Source organism: Chiloscyllium punctatum, chromosome 24 (genome assembly GCF_047496795.1).
Source record: "Chiloscyllium punctatum isolate Juve2018m chromosome 24, sChiPun1.3, whole genome shotgun sequence".
Taxonomy (NCBI): Eukaryota; Metazoa; Chordata; class Chondrichthyes; order Orectolobiformes; family Hemiscylliidae; genus Chiloscyllium; species Chiloscyllium punctatum.
In genome coordinates this window covers 84,603,870-84,621,355 of record NC_092762.1, presented here as the reverse complement: position 1 = coordinate 84,621,355, position 17,486 = coordinate 84,603,870, and the positions used below count along the sequence as shown (strand labels likewise).

General features: G+C 41.5%; 1 protein-coding gene across 12 annotated transcripts in view; it reads left to right on the top strand.

Moving 5' to 3' along the window:
- The window catches only part of gatad2ab (GATA zinc finger domain containing 2Ab), a 147,947-nt gene that overhangs the window by 51,295 nt on the left and 79,166 nt on the right, over positions 1 to 17,486 (top strand). For 11 of the 12 annotated variants that reach the window (XM_072594367.1, XM_072594364.1, XM_072594373.1 and 8 more), the window contains one exon: positions 14,142 to 14,209. In XM_072594367.1, the coding sequence (XP_072450468.1) occupies positions 14,188 to 14,209 (22 nt within the window). In that variant the 5' untranslated portion in view covers positions 14,142 to 14,187. Of the gene's footprint in view, positions 1 to 6,363; positions 6,534 to 14,141; positions 14,210 to 17,486 lie in introns of those variants that run through there. The other variant, XM_072594368.1, reaches the window with a different exon arrangement.

The following is a 17,486-nucleotide window of genomic DNA, read 5'->3' as shown; positions in this document are numbered from 1 at the left end:
AAGGAAGCCTCCTGCTGATTACCACATACACTCCCCCCACAGCTAATAAATCAGTGCTCCTCCATGTTGAACAATACTTGGAAAGATGCATTGAGGGTAAGGAGGGTGCAAAATTTACTTTGGGTGGAGGATTTCAGTGTTCACCACAAAGAGTGGTTTGACAACAAAACTACTGATTGAGCTGGTCAGGTCCCAAAGGATGAGTCTGCAGCACGTGGTGAGGGAACCAATGAGGAGAAAAAATATACTTGACCTAATCTTTACCACTCTGCCAGCTGCAGGTGCCCCTGTCCATGACTATCAGTAAAAGTGACCACCACACAGTCCTTATGGAGACAAAATCCATGTATTCACATTGAGAATACCCGCCATCATGATGTGTGGCGCTATCTCTGTGCTAAATGGGACAGACCAAAAACAAATCTAGCACCTCAAGATTGGACATCCTCGAGGTGTTATGGGCTATCAACAGCACAACACAATCTGTAATTTCATTGACCAACAAATCTCCCACTTGGCATTACCACCAAGCCAAGGGATCAAACCCTAGTTCCATGGAGAGTGCAACAGGACATGCAAGGAGCAGCACCAGGCATACTCAATAATGAGCTGTCAATCTGGTGAAGCTACCAAACAGGACTACTTACAAGCCAAACAGCATAAGCAGCAAATGATAGAGCTAAACAATTCCACAACCAACAAATCAGACCTATGCTCTGCAGTCCTGCCAGCTCCTGTCATGAATGATGGTGGATAATTAAAACAACTCACTGGAAGAGGAGCCTCCACTAACATCTTCATCCGCAATGATAGATGAACCCAGCACATCAATGTAAAAGATAAGGCTGAAGCATCCGCACAATCTTTCGCCAGAAGTGACAAGTGGCTGATCCATCTCGGCCTCCTCCAATGGTCCACAGTATCACATTCCAGTCTTCAGCCAATTTGATTCACTCCACATGATATTAAGAAACGGTTTGAGGCACTGGATACTGCAAAGGCTATGGGCCCTGACAACATTCCAGCAGTAGCACTTGAAGACTTGTGCTCCAGCCCTTTCTGCTTTCCTAACCAAGCTCTTCTAGTACATCTGCGACACTGAACTCTACCCGACAGTTTAGATAATTGTCCACCTGTGTCCTCTATACAAAAAGCAGAACAAATCCAACCTGACCAGTGACCATCCCATCAGTCTACTCTTAATCATCAGTAAAGTAATGGAAGGTGTCATCAACTGTGCTATCCACAGCACCTGCTCAGTGACACTTAGTTTGGGTTCGGCCTTATTACAACCTTGGTTCAAACATGGTTAAAAGAGCTGAATTCCACAGGTGAGGTGAGAGTGACCGCTCTTGTCATCAAGCCTGTGTTTAACTGAGTGTAGTATCAAGGAACCATAGCAAAACTGGAACCAATGCATATCGGGGAGCAAACTCTCCATTAGTTGGTCTCATACCTGGCATATAGAAACATATTGGAAGTCAGTCATCTCAGTTTTAGGCCATTTCTGCAGGGGTTCTTCAGGGTAGTGTCCTAGTCCCAACCATCTCAGCTGCTTCATCAATGACCTTCCCACCCATCATAAGGTCAAAAGTGAGGATGTTCACTGATGACTGCACAATGTTCAGCACCATTTGTGACTCCTCAGACACTGAAGCAGTCTGTGTCCAAATGCAACAAGATCTGGACAGTTTCCAGGCTTGGGCTGACAAGTGGCAAGTACCATTCACCCCACACAAATGCCATGCGATGACCATCTCCAATAGAAGACCATCTCTACCCACTGCCCCTTGACATTCAACTGTGTTACCATCACTGAATCTCCTCCCCCCCCGCCAACCCGATAACCATCCTGGGGGTTAGTCTTGATCAGAAACTCAGCTGGACTCTATGTAAATATAATGGCTACAAGAGCAGGTCAGGGCCTCGGGATACTGTAGCATGTAACTCACTTCCTGACTTCCCACTTGCCTGAGTGCAGCTCCAACAATACTCAAGAAGCTTGACAACCATCCAGGACAAAGCAACCCACTTGATTGGCACCACATCCTCAAGCATCCACTCCCTCCACACAGATATACAATATCCAAGAGATGCCTGCAGAAATTCACTGAACATCTCTAGACTGCACCCTCCAAGCCCGCAGCCACTTGCATCTAGAAGAATAAGGGCACATGAGATACATGGGAACACAACCACCTGCATATTCTGCAACAAGCTACTCAGCATCCTGACTTGGAAATATATCACTGTTCCTTCATTGTCACTGGTTCAAATCCTGGAATTCTCTCTCTAAGGGCATTATGGGTCCCCTTACAACACATGGACTACAGTGGTTCAAAAAGGCAGCTCACCTTGAGGGCAACTCGGAACAAATAATAAATGCTGGCCCAGCCAGTAATGCCCATATTCAACAAGTGAATTTAAAAAAAAAAGGTATTGTTGCAACTCTGGATTCAGAACTAGGGGTTACCTTGTACAAGTATTACTGCTATAACCATTGTGCCAGAGTTTGGTAAGTGAGGAGGAACTCTTATTTCATCACTCAAATTTACTTGGCCCCTCCTCTTCTGCCTTGTATAAGCTTCAGCTTATGAAAAATTTTGCTGTCCATGTCTGAGAATGTGTCAGATTTACTTATCAAATCCTGCTGCTCACTAACCTGTATTGTTCCTTATCTAGCAATACCAGGAGGCTCCACTCCTCCAGTTTTAACCTTTGTGCACAATTACAAGCCATCCCCTGGTGACCTGAGTCCTAAATTTTGGAATTCTCTCTCAAATCTGTTTCCTTAATGATGTTCTTACACTGAGTTTTTGGTAACTTGTTCTCAGTGTTTGGTGATGCTTGTGAAGCACATTGGTGCATTTTACCATGTGAAAGGGATCATAAAAGTACATGTTTTACTTACTCTTTTGCCTCCTTTGAAAACTGAAGATCTAAGTCTTTCTGAACTTCCCACTTAACTGAATCCTTTTCATTGCTTCTATGGATTGGCTGCTTGTTGCTCACAGACCAGAAGTAAATTCACTGTCAATAGAGCAGCTAGTTTTCTCCTTGTAGATCTGACAGTTATCTGGATTCTGATGTAAACCAAATCCTAAGGCTGAACAGTATAATAGAGAGCTACAGCTGCTGATTTACTTTGATTTCCAGGTTTAATCTCACTCTTGAATCTGTACTGAACTCAGAATTTCAAAATCTACAACAGGATTACAAAGCATTCTCATTCATAATTACTACAGGGCTGGGGTGCACATGATTTAAGTCTCAGCATCTGGGTCAGCTGCACTTTCAGACACAGTTCTCACTGATAGTATTTCAGCAGCAGCTGAGTGATGCAGGGTTAGATGGCTTTTATGGTAAATGGGGAAATAGGTATCATGGGCTAAGCATTGAGTCCTTCATGTAGGATACTGGGGGGAAATATATTGGTGAAATGGATGAATTGTATCTCTAGCAACTTGAAGGACTGACTTGGTGACCTCTGCTACTTACTCATTGGCATTGTCAATTCTCTGTCCCAACTAAGAAAAGTAAAATTTTTTTTAAAAACCTCTAAGAGCAAAGACTTGTGTTGAGATACTTTCTATCAGTTCATTTATTTAGGGTTTTTTCCAATAAGCCTGAATATTGGCTGTTTGATTTGGGGATGGGGGAGGGGGGTGGACGAAGGGATGTGCAGTGGAGTGGAGGAGGTTGTGGGGAAGAAAAAAAAGGCCATCCAAACGCAGCCAGACCATGTCCAGCAGACAGAAACAAAAACTGGAAATGCTCAGCAGGTCTGGTATCATCTGTGAAGAGAAATCAGGGTTAACATTTCAGGGTTGAGTGACCCTTCCTCACAACTTCTCAAGGGTCAACTTCCAGAAGAGACCATTCAAAAATGAGAATCTTTGGTGGCTCCTTCCCTCCCACTTTTTACTGTGACTGTGTTCACAAGCTAGAAAAGAACTTTTTAAAAATTAAACCTACAGAGTCGGGGCAGGGGTTGATCAGGAATATTAAAACAAATGACCCCCAGCTTGATGATGATCTCTAAGGGATAATAAGCAAGCTTTTGTTTTACTGAGAAAACAGCATGGTTTCTTTCCCAACCCCCTTCCTTTACTCCTGAAGTTGCATGCTTCCATGGATTGTTCTCTGTTACCTTGCCAAAGTGATCATTGTTCAGAATTCAACCAGTGAACAGCTTGTGCTGTCCTTCAGATTCCAGAAGGGATTGCTGCACCAAGGGCAGGAGTACGATCTAAGAATTTTAAATTTTTTCATCTCTCATCTTCCCACCACCAGAAAGGTATTACACACCTCCCTCATCCCACACCACCACAGACTGGACCTTTGCCCCGTAGCTGTGTCTTTTCCCACCACCAACACCACACACCCACGCACACCTACACTCTTCTCCCTGTTCCTGGCTAAACCAGATTGTGCATGATCTCAGCATTCACAAACTAAGTTTCTGACTCCATGTCATCTGCATCTCAAGGTTGTCTAGTTTCTTCTATGCAATGTCACTTACCACTGCTCCTTCCTTAGCTCATTTGACAAGGATATCTCCTCCTGTTGGTCAGCCAAGTATGAGGGGATGCTGCTTCAAGAATGGGGATCACTTTTTCAGGACCACAATGAGAATTTTTTTCTGAGGGATACATGACTTTAGAACACAATGCCTCAGAAGGTGGAGTCAGTGGATATTTCTAAGACCGAAGTAGTTAGATTCTTGTTAGGCAGGGAAATTGAAGTTTAGTGTAGGTGAGGACTATGGAAGTACACCAGCTATGATCTTTTGAATGGTAGAGCAAGCTCAAGGAGCTGTATGGTGTACTGCTGTTTCTATTTCATATATCTCTGCTTCTGAAGTCTACATTCTCTTTGTTACCCTGATCTCCGTGCTTTCCAATCTAACCTACACTCTACCATTGCTGCTTATCCTTCATGTGCATTTTCTCCTGGTTCACCAGAACACCACACATTTAAAATTGTAAATTCTTGCATTCAGGTAATCTCAAGCTGCCCACACACTCTACACCTCCAAATTAATTTGTTCTGCATTACCCCCACACTTTTGTATCAAATTCACTGGCATAACATCGATGGACAGTCCCCTGTCCACCCCCCATCTCTATTTCAATCACACTGGTGTACCTCCATAAACCCCTTGACCTCTCTTTTTAGGCCCTTCATATTTGACCAAGAAGTTCTTGTATCATCAGCTTATTCACCATGATTGTACATTTAAGAAATCCTGTGAAATGTTTTCCAACGTTCAAAATTTTCAGTCACTGCAACCTAGAAAGTGGTAAGAAGGCAGTATGTGTTGCCAGGTGAAAACGAATAGCATTTAAGGGGAGACTGGGTGAGGGAATCTGCTGCTTAAGGTGGAAACTAGGCAAAAGAATACATGATGTATGGTAGGACCCTGGAGAGCACCAAGGATCAGAGATCTTGGTATGCCTGACCATCGTTCCTTAACCTAGAAGGACAGGTAGACAAAGTGGTTAGGAAAGCACATGGGATAGTTCACCATAGTTAACCTTTATTAACCAAGGTAAATAGTTTAAGAGCAAGGTGGTTATGTTGGAACTGTATGAAACGTTGTTTAGGCTGCAGCTGGAGTACTGTGTACATTTCAAGAAATCACTTTATAGGAGGGTTGTGATAGCACTAGAAAGGGTGCAGAGGAGATTTACCAATATGTTGCCTGGGCAGGAGAGTTGTAGTTATGAAGAAAGATTGGACAGACTGGTCTTCTTTGGAGCAGAGGAGAATGGGGTCGATATTGTTGAGACACATAAAATTATCAGGGACACAGGTAGGCTGGACAAAGACTTTTCCCCTTGCTGGAGAAATCAATGACGTAGAATTAAGGTAAGGGGCCGAAGGTTTAGAGGTGATGTGAGGAAATCCGTTTTTCACTTAGAGGGTGGTGGGAATCTGGAACTTAGTGCCTGAAAGGGTGATAGAGGTCGAAATCTTCATGACATTTAAGAAGCATTTAGATGCTTACTTGTGATGCCAAGGCATTCAAGGCTGTGCAGAAAAATGGGATTATAATAGTTATGATTATTTAGAATAGTTAGAGTAATTGGAATAGTTAATATTTTTGACTGGAGCAGACTTGACAGGCCGAAGGGGCTTTTTCTGTGCTGCGGGCCTCTGTGACTCTAAGCGGGAAGGGGTGGCTATTAAAGAGAGTAGACGGGTCGCATTGTGTACGTGTGTATGTGCAATCAATATGGGTATGGAGTTTTTTGCTGAGCACGTTCCTGCTCCCCTGTGAGGTGCACTGTCCCTTTAAGAGAGTGATGGGGGGGGGGGGTGAGGGAGTGGGCCCGCGCATGCGCGTTGTTCGGCGGTCCACCTCGAGTACCGGGGGACTTGTTCCTCTCGCCGAGTGACCGGTGCTCGGGGAGGAGGGGGTACCCGGGCTGGTGTGGGAGAGGGAGAGTGTGGGCACGGCCTGGCTGGAGTGGGACTAGGCTGGGGGAAAGCGCCTGCAAACCTGGCCGGACCGCCACATTGGGCCGCCGGTAGGTGCGGTTTGTTACATTGAGTGACTTGTGTGATTTAAAGGGACCTCTACCCCCCCTCTCCCCCTTACCCCCCTCCCCCTCTCCCCCCCCCCACCTTCTCCACAGGGGAGTTTGTGCTGCGGGAAAGCCCACTGCAGTGTGTTCAAAAGAAACTGCCACAACACTCAGACACTAGCAGTTTCCCTTTGAAAGGAGAGAGGCAGGAGGAGGTTTCAGGGCTGGGAACGAGCCAAGAGTTTGAGGGGCTTGTGCGATGGGGAGTTTTTCTTTCCTTCTCTCCACCCCACTATCTCCATTCTTGAGTCCCAGTCGTGGCACTTAACTCAGCTGGCAGCCAGACCTTGTCAGTGTCAAAATAAGAGTCTCCTTTTTGTCCCACCCACCCTATCACACATGCTCTGGGTTAATGAGTCTGGGTACTGTTCCAGAACTCAGCATAATTTGCAGTGTGTTTCTTTGTGGTCTATTGTATCTCTGTTTTAAAACGACTTTATTGATTTATAATCTGTGCTTAATGCCCTCGTCATATCTCCATATCTTTGTCCTCCAGTCCTGTTTCTCACCCCAACCACCCTACTTTCTCTTCACTCTTCTGCCCATCCCTATCGACAGATTTTTCTCCTGTCTTCCTCCTGCACCAACATACCATATTTCTGGCCATGTGCCCAACCACTTCCTGAACATTGTCCAAGTGGCTGTTCTTCGGGCCTTAGTTTAGGTATTGGCTTTACAATGATGATTGGAAATTGTTTATCTTGATGTCCATGCATATTCTTTTGTGAATATCAGAAATACTGGCTACAGTTTCATCTTTTCTCCTTTGCTTTTTTCTTCCCTTCTCTCCTCTGGGGGAAAAAAAAACAGACTGAGGTTTTTTCGTAATGCCAGACTGCTCTGAAATCAGTTCACTCCATACACACTGGATCAAAGCTATGACTGTTCCTGGGTTATATGGCATGCAGCCACGTTTTGTTGGAGTTGGATATTGAATGGTCATCTTTTCCCCTCAGTTGATTTTTTTTCCATCTTCTAGAAGTTACAAACTGTACTATCTATTATGTGCAATGGTTAAAGTAGAGGCTGCCAATCTGGAAGCTTGCAAAGATAGCTCCAAGATAAACTGTTTACAGTTAGTTATTATGAAGTAATTTGAGCTTTCTCTATTGGTTCTTTTAAGACATTTTTATCTTTATTTCCTTTCTCTAGATTTTCCCATGGCATCTGTTTGCTTCTAGTTGAGGGCATGGGCAGATGATCTGGTCTTAGGCATTTAACTTCTGCAGTTGTTTCAGCAATGTTATTGCAGTAACCCTTCCCTCCTATAGTGTCCAAATAAAAGGCAAGCCATTTAGGATTAAATGAAGGAGAAATGCCGCTTGAGTGGTGAATCTTTTGGATTCCAGATCCTTGAGATCCACAGAAGCTCAGTCATTAAGTTCAAGATTGAGGTTGATAGAATTCTAGTTAATAATGATATCAAGGGATCTGGGGATAGCACAGGACTAGGATGTTGAGATAGATAATCAGCTTTGATAGAACAGGCTCAGGATCTAAATATCCTAATCCTGCTCCTATCGAATGTTAGCTGCTTTTCAGTTTTCTTACACAGCTAACTTTGCCCCTAGAAAAAAGTAGATGTAGTTCAATAACAGCACTTGATAGTGGTGATTGTCATGTGCTTCCTTCACACCAAAACTTCAGCCCATAATGAAAATGAAGAAAATTTGCATAACTAGCCTTGTATACCATGTATATTAAGCATTAAGGGGTGATATAATTGAGACATTTAAAATGATGAAAGGATTTGATGGCGAGAGCTCCCTTCTCTGTTGAGACTGGACGAGGGGTCATCAGGGGTTTAATCTTAAAATTAGAGCCAGAGTACTCTGGAGATGTCAATATCAATAATTCACAAAAAACAAACTTGAGGGGCTGAATCACCTGTCCCGTTATTCCTAGGTTCTCAATTTAAATAATTTGCACTTCTATGATCCTGTCACAATTTTAAACACGCTCTGGTAAAATAAGAAAGATTCGCCACTGTAGTAAGGAATGATACGAAGGAAAGATTTGTGAAGAATATCTCAAACTATTGCATCGTTTTTCACTGGAATGCCAAAAAGGTGATTTGAACAGAGGTTTTCAAAATTAACAAATCTTTCTATTTACTGGAGACCATTATAAATGGGTGGAGAATTGGCTCTGGTGTCATCAAGAATGAACAGGATGATAACTTCTTATAATCCCCACAGAGTATTCCATATTCTAATAACCTATCATAAAGCTAGAAGCTCTATTATAATTTATGAAGGAAGAAAATTCAAAGATATTTGATTGTAAGACTCTATATGAAAGGGCAAGGTAATTTAGATCAGAATAGATGGCTTCATTTGCTAGCACCAGCACTGACTTTGTAGACTGAATGACCTCTTTGAGTTCAGAGAGAAAAATAGTGTAAGGATTTTGTTTCAGGTCACCTTAGTGTGCTTGTAGGCATGAACTGGCAGCCAGTAGAGTAAGTGGAGAGTAAATTACTTTTTGTAATGGTTGTGGGGGTTGAATGTTTTCTTGGAGCAATGTCACAAAGTGGGCAGTCTTAGATTATTTGTTCATTATTGTCTGGTAATCAGATTAATTGGATGCAGAGTAAAATTTGGTTTTAGTTGCTTCATGCCATCGCCCAAACCAGATTTCTGTCCCATGATGTCTGCAGCATTAAATTAATTTTAAACTTTTTTTAAAATATAGGTACTTCATTTCACTGAGGAAATTGACCTTATTCCACTTGTCCTGCAGTGCTCATGGGTCATCCTTTGTGCACTCTTACACCATCAATTGTCCAAAAAATGAAGGTTTAACTTTTAAAATCATAATAGGATTAAGTGTTTTTGGCCAAGAATGGTAGGAATATGAGCTCTATCTCCAGTCCATCAGCTGGTTATAATTTAACTCCTTGGTCAGGTTCAATGGAGATAATGATTATTTGCTTTTCTCAATCTGTCATCTTGCTGATCCTCAGTTATATGGATGTATTGCTGGAGGTGAAACATTCTTGGTGTCTAGGAGTCCTCTTTCTTATGTTTCCAACCCCAGCTTCTCCTTGGCAGAGAAAAGTTTGAGACATTGCAATTAGGAGAGCTTCCTTTCCAGGCTTGCTGAGAGATGACAGCATCCATTATAAGTGTGGCATATATTTAAATATTGGACAGCCCTGGGACCTACGTTACTGACTGCAGAGCTTTATCAGCATCTATCTTCAAACCAATTAGATACAGGCAGTTCTCTGCATTTCCATTGTATATGTGTGTGTCTATATATGTGCCTGGAAGTGAGGGACACTGATGAGTGAGTGCATTGTTGGAAAAGAACCACAGCTGCATTTGGTGACAGAGGTTTTATTTTTCAGCTGTTCAAATTAGTTTCGTAGTCTAGCCCCCTACCTCTTCAGTTTTCTTTTCGTGAAAGGAGAAAAGAAGCAAAATTTACATTTACTTTTGGAATGTGCTTTAACTTTTGAAAATTACATTCTTAAAGTATAATGAAAGCAAGAAAAGGGAATTTAATTTCATCACTCTTAGAATTGACTGGCAAAAAACTGCTTAATTTTGTAATTGTAGTTTAGAATGAGGGAACAGCTACTGTGGCCCTCAAGAGGTTAAGTGCAGCCATTTTGTTTACTTTGTCAGACGTCTGGTCAGTTAACCTCAACCATCGGGAGAATAGACTAGATTAATGAACCTTGTAATTTAAAGGCTACTCTTTGACAATTGTAGCTGTACTCCGAATTTGTCTGTCTGTGACTTGTATTTCATTCTGGTGTGTTTTATTTACAAAGTGATTAAGAGATATTTGATACTGATTGAAGCTCTGTTTGTAGGGGAAGGAAAAGGTGCATTAGAATATGCTCTAATTCTTTTTGGGCTATATGGACAGAAACATTAAAATGCATTGTAAAAGGAAGCTATTGGTTTCAGTTTTGTTTTGCAGTAACAAATCAAATCAATTACTGAATTCCACACTCCTATCACCTTGTGCTTGAAGGAAGTATTTATTTACTTCAATCCTAGAAAGACCTGGCCCTAAATTTAAGGTTATGTCACTTTACATCCTATATCAGTAGGGAAGTTCCTTTCAAAATATTTAACACTTCGATCGTTTCTTAGACCCATCTCCCTTCCATCTGTTTCTTTTGTAGCAATCGGTTGGAAGCCTGTTTTCCTTCTCCCCAATCACAGTTGTGGCATTTAATCATTGTCTTATTTGGAATTAGCTAACTCAGTGCAGTAAAGGCTTTGAACCTGGTTATGTCCCTGGTCCATGGCTGTCTTTCAGTTTTGAAAGTGAAATGTGACTGAGTCACAGTCTCATATACCTTACAAATTGCTGTTATGAGTCTTTTCCTTTGCTGGTCTCTGAACCTTCCAGTAGTTGTTTGGATGACACTGCATTCAGCATCACAACGATAGACATTTGAAATTTCTCACTGCTTAAAATTCACAACATTAGCATTTCAAGCAGAATAGATGGATTGCTATTTCCAAGACCATTCCTCAGAACAAACTGAATCCTTTTCACTTCTATTTAAGTGTAATGCCAGGCGATTGTTTGTGGTACACAAATAACCTGGCAAAGTAACTCCACTCTCTCCTTTTTCAGATCTGACAGAACTACTGCTTATTAACTTGCTTGTTATGATTTGTTTAATTTTTGCATTTGCAATTTCTTTCTGATCTCCGCAGTGAAATTCTGTTACCCTGCATCTACCCTTTCCCATTTAATTAATCTCTGCAGGTTGTCTTCCATACTTTACAGTCCACTCCATCTGAACTTTGCAGCACCATCATACTGAGAACTGTCTCCTCATTTTGAATTCTGATTCTGACTTCCTTTGTGTTCCATCTTCATATTTCTACCCTCTGATGTCAGAGCCACACTTCAGTTTTCTCACCCTGACTTTCAAACTCCCTAATCCCTTCCACCTTGTAATGTTGCTCATTGTCCTTAAAAACCTCCTCAAAACCTACATTCTGCACACCCCTAACATGAGCAGCTATCTGTTTCTCCTTTTTCATGTTTCGTAAGTTGTAAGCATAAATACATTTATAGATATCCTAAGGCTGCAACTTTAGGAAGGTATTTGAATAAATACATTGTTATTTTCAAAAATCATGAATTTTGATCTGCAGGTTAACATTTCTTCCATGCTAACGGCTCACTTTATATAGCTAATCTGTTTTCTGTTAACAGTAGGCTTGCTTGGTTTAAATTTAGAACTAGTTTTAAAACAATCATTGTGAAAAAGGTATTACATGGTTTTCTAGTAATCCTATTCTACATCTCCACTTTTTTCCCTATTGGAAGAGTTTGTATCCAAAGGATCTCAAATAAGTTTAACAACCTACTTGACTGTATTTTTCTCCAGTTCCCCCTCATGCCCACTGAACGTGATGATTCATACAGGAGGGAGTGTGCTCCTCCCATTTGTGTATGGGAAACTCTAGAAAGATATGAGTGCAGCAGGCCTACTCATTTAGGATGTACATCAGAGCTGGGCTTAATGATGTGCACATGTTTCTCAATTGGCTCGGTATTTACATCCTACCTCAACTAAGGAAGATCAAAATATTCTTTAGAAGTTGGAAAGGTGTGTAGTGAGCTTTTTAAACAGTTATATTTTTCCAAGTAAGTGAACTAATTATGGCCAGGCCAGTCCAGTTTAGGTTAGGAATTTATTTGTTCATTTCCAGGGCAATCTAACAGCATGATGTAGAATAATTATGTTTAGATTTGTCTCCTGATTTCTGGATAGGTTGGAATATTTGGGTGGCATGGACAAGTTGGACCAAAGGGTCTGTTTCTGTGCCGTACATCTCTATGACTGTGATTGTTAATTGACTAGTGTGTTACATGCTGGACTGGTCCAGTGCAACTTGAGGGAATGCAGTTGGTTCAAGTGGTTGTCTTGTCTAGCAAGCAGAGTGTGATTAACAAATCAGATGGTGGCTTCAGATCAGACAGGTGTATATTCCAGCAAGTAGAATGGCCAAATTAGTAGTTATCCAAGAGTTATAGTAGGTTTTTAAATTATCTATAATTTTACATAGATTATTATTACAAACACTTTCAGAGTTACAAATAGGTTCCTCTCTTCAGTGCAGTCATAAATCAATCCATATGCAGGTTGTTTTATATTATGTTCCAATGTAAAATAGCCATTCATTAGTGCAAATAGATGAGTTTGTTGGATATTTAAAGTTAATACTAATACACCCCTGTAGACCATAAGTATTTGCATCTGTAAATTGGGGACCAGCTATAAGCTTAATTGATTGCTGAAGCTTCCAAAGTTTGACTTTAGAGACCATCTTCAATATGTTTCCAGATACCAGGCAGTTTCCAATCAGAATTTTCTAGGCAATTCCCACAAAGCCAGGTGTTTCAGGGATTCCATGTGGTCCCGTTGCCTCAATGATTATCTGGCCACCAGAATATCTGGGCCATTGTATTGGTGACTGGGGAGAGTGATGATAGTTTAGTGGAAAAGTATGAAAAGACCGTTAGATCCCTTCAATCAGCACCTCAGTCTCATAGGGAGGCAAAATTTCAGAAAGGTAATTTGTGACCAATTTCAGGCTGAAGAACTTGGAAATTTCTTCTCCAATTTCTGAAACAATCAAGAAGGGATTATGGTTATCCATGATTAATTGTTTACCTAACTAAAATACAACTCTCTTCATACTCCTGCCCTCTTCTGTCTCAGCCTTGCTTCATTCATCCCGCACAATCCACAACACCTTATTTTCTAAGTTCTCATGGTCTGCATTAAAAGATTGTGAAGTCAAACCCAAAAATCTGATGATTTGGAGATGCCGGTGTTGGACTGGGGTGTACCCGTTCCTCCAGATATTGTTCACAATCACCTGATGAAGGAACGGTGCTCCGAAAGCTAGTGTGCTTCCAGTTAAACCTGTTGGACTATAACCTGGTGTTGTGTGATTTTTAACCAAAATTCTGAAGCTGTATCTTAACCATATTTTGAATGAAATTTGAGAATACACTTCAATGTCAACAGATATGAGGCCTTAGCAAGAGAGAAGCATTTCACCATCTCACCGTTTCCCAAAATATTTTTTCTTTGTATAAATGCTGAAAGAGTGAAGTGCCACTTCCATTTTAACAGTGATGTGTTCCATGAAGTAGACATAAATTATTGTCTCTTGAACTGCTTGTATTTTTTTAACATTTTTGAGAGTCTGTTGACTAAGTCTCATCATCAGTCTGTGTAGAATGTTTCAGTACAAGATTATTTGATCAAGCCATTGAATAGCTATTTCAGAAGTTGGTCCCAAAAGACTATTTACAGAACTCTTCAAGCATTTTAAAACTTCAGATAAACTTCTCCAACTTCAGAGCCAGGAAGGCGCTGTTTGGAGAGACAAGATCCCAGGCTTCATTTTTTGCCTACAGAGAGTTGGGGGTCTGCTAAGGTCACTCTTTAGTTATGTCTCTAGTCCACTTTATCTGTAATCAACTTGTATTGACTGTCTAACAGAGAAAATTGCAAATATCCTTATTAAAAGCTACACTTTTTTTCTTCCCATCTAGGGGGGCAAATTGCTACTCTGGAAACCAAGGTTGTTCATATGTGGAAATGGCTCTACAGGATTTGCCAGGTGAGTGGTGATATTTCGTATTTGTGTCTAAAATGTAAGAACTTAGAAGGAAGCTAAATTAATGACAATGTTTTGAGTTGTTTTGTATCTTGTAAGGGTGTAGCACCTGACTGAGTTTGGTTCTTGTAGGTTATGACCTCACCTAGTAATTCTTGCTGTACACTCCAAGCTAATTTCTCCAACATTCCTTTGATATCTTTGTGTATGCTCTCCCCTGTGTAGAAAATCTACCAATGTATGCACATTACCATCAGTGTGGAGCAATGAGCCCTATATGTTACGGCCTACTTTTCCCAGTATCTCTAATACCATTGCCCATTTAGCATCCAAATATTGCTGTGTCAAATATGGGAAATCTCTTAATGGGGGACACAACCTGTCGTGAAGCTGAACTTGTGGCTTGGCCTCTTGCAACATAAATGGCCTTAAGGACTGTGACTAAGATTAAGATGGGTTGCACAATATCTTGAGGAATAGGTGCTAACATTAATGTTCCAGTAAAGTACAGTTACAATACTCTCACCGACCATAAGGCTCCTCTCGCATTAGATTGAGAGAACACTGATGGTGGTTTAACTAGAGGGTCACCCTGCCACAGGCAAGGGAGGGATTGAGAAGGGGCGTGCTTCATAGTAACCTCAGCCAGTGCAGGAATTGTGAACCTATGCTGATGGCACTAGTCTGCATCATTACCCTCCTTTCCAGCCAACTGAGCTAACTGACCCCCAGTTCTTGTAAATATTATGTGGTGTAATCCAACTGTTGGTTTGTGAAATGACAATGTTCTTTAATAGTGAATCAACCAAAACCTGCTGGTTTCAATTTGCGTTTTAAAAATAGTCAGTAATCTTGTGTGAATAAGTGCCGTGATTGTCATGCTGAGCAGTCTCCATCCAACTTGAAATTGTCTTCTAACAGGTTGGCATGGAGGGACTTTAGCCAATTGGTGTCTTGTCCTACTTCCCTTAAGGTATATTTTGGATAACATTGTCCTTATGGAGTTGCTCATCAGCACAGGGAGTTAAAAATGCTCTAACATGTGAGTGGTAGCATAGGAGCAATGTTCTTGAAACTCCTAATCTTGTGTGAACTTTGACTTTATTTGGATCAAGTATTCATTTCAAATGAACTGAGTATACATTGGGCAATTAACTATGACTGTCATGTCAGTGGATTGTATAGGTGATTAAGTACTTGTGCAGTTATTAAGCACATAAGGACTGTCTGTTGTTTCACAAGTAAAAGCCGGGAAAGGGAAAGTGGATGGCCCACTTTCTGGTACATCAGATTTTAAAACTGAATTGTTGTGCGTTAGTTGGTAAGTCCTCCTTTCTGTGCCAACTTTGGTCTTGATCCTGCTTTATTTTTTCTTTCTTGTGTGGTATGTTTGGCCAGGCCAGCATTTATTGCTCATCCTTAATTGCCCTTGATGAAGTGATGATGACCTACCTCCTTGAATTGTTGCAGTCCATATGTTGTGGGAACATTGTCTTGTGCCGTTAGGGAGAGCATTCCAGAATTTTGACTCGGTCACACTGAAGGAATGGTGATATAGTTCTAATAAAGATAGATGTGCCTCACTGGGGCTCTCAGGTGTTCCCATGCAAGAACCCTCCATTCTAGGTGGTGGAGGTCATGTTTAAGAAAGAACTATCGCAAGAGTATTAAAGATGCCGATGGTGCAATGCTGCTGTCACTCTGTGTAGTGGTTCGCGTACTTATCAACTGGGCTGTGCAACCTGGATATGGTCGAGATTCTTAGGCTGCACTTCTTCAGACAATTGCAATGTATTCCATTGCCTTTGTGACTTATACCTTGTAGTGATTTCAAAGACTCTGGGGAGTCAAGAGGTGAGATAAATGACTGAATTCCCTGCCTCTGCCATGTATCAACATAAGCCTGAAAGTTGCCTGGGTTTTGCTGCATGCGACCCAGACTGTCTGTTTGTTTCAGTAACTGTTGCGAATGGTACTAAACATGTGTAGTTATCAACAAAAACCCCACTTGTGACCTTATGATGGAAGTGGCCAATGATAAAGCAGCTGAAGGTGATTGGAACTTGGACATTTCCTTAAGCAACTCGGGGCTCATGTGGTGCAATGGTAGTGTCCTTACCTCTGAGCCATAAAGCCTGGGTTCATGTCCCATTTGCTCCAGAGATGTGTAATTATGTCTGAACAGGTTGATTAGAAAATATCTTTCTTGAGGAACTCCTACGTTGGAGCTAAATGGTTGGCCTGGATGACTCCAATCAGTGCCCGTTGGATTTGTCATGTATTCTGAGGAGAGGTCATACCTGGGCAATTTTCAATATTGTGTACATGCCAGCATTGCAGCTGTACCATGGCTGCAGCTACTTCTGGAGTGCTAGTCTTAAGTTGTAAAGCTGGGACGTGGTCAGGCCCCAAGGTCTTTACTGCATCCAGTGCTTTCCCCATTTGATATCACACAAAATCAAATTGGCTGAACACTTGCTTCTGAAGTGAGGGACCATAAGACTGAGGTATAAGAGCAAAATTGCACCATTCAGCTCATTATGTCTGCTTTATCATTTGATCATGGCTATCTATTTCTCAACCCCATTCTCCTACCTTCTCCCTAGAATCCTTAATCCCCTTATTAATCAAGAACCTATCTATCGCTGTCTTTAAAAACTCAACAAATCTTGGCCTCCACAGCTTCTGTGGCAACGAGTCCCACAGATTTGCCATCCTCTGGCTGAAGAACTTCCTCCTCCATCTCAATTCTACAGGGTGATCCCTTCAGTCTAAAGCTGTGCCTTCGAGTCCTAGTGTCTCCACCCAGTGGCATCATGTTTTCGATGTCCTCTGTATCCAGGCCCTTCTCTCTTCTGTCTCATTCTTCTATATTCTAATGACTATAGATCCAGAGTCCTCAACCACTCCTCATATGCCAGCCCTTTGTCTCAGGGTTCACTTTTGTGTAAAAGTCCTCTTGGCCTCTCCAATGTCAGCACATCCATCCTTGGTTATGGAACATTAAACTGCTCAGAGTATTCTAAATGTACTCTGACCAGAGCCTTAGACAGCCTCAGAAGTACATCTGCTCTTGTTTGTAACCATCTTGAAATAAATGCTGACATTGTATTTGCCATCTTAACTGCTAACTGAATCTTCATGTCAACTTTGAGAATCCTGAACTAGGACCCCCAAGTCCCTTTGTGCTTCAGATTTCCGAACCTTTTTCCCGTTGAGAAAATAATCTATGCCTCTCTTCTTCCTACCAAAGTGCATAAGCTCACAATTTATCACATTG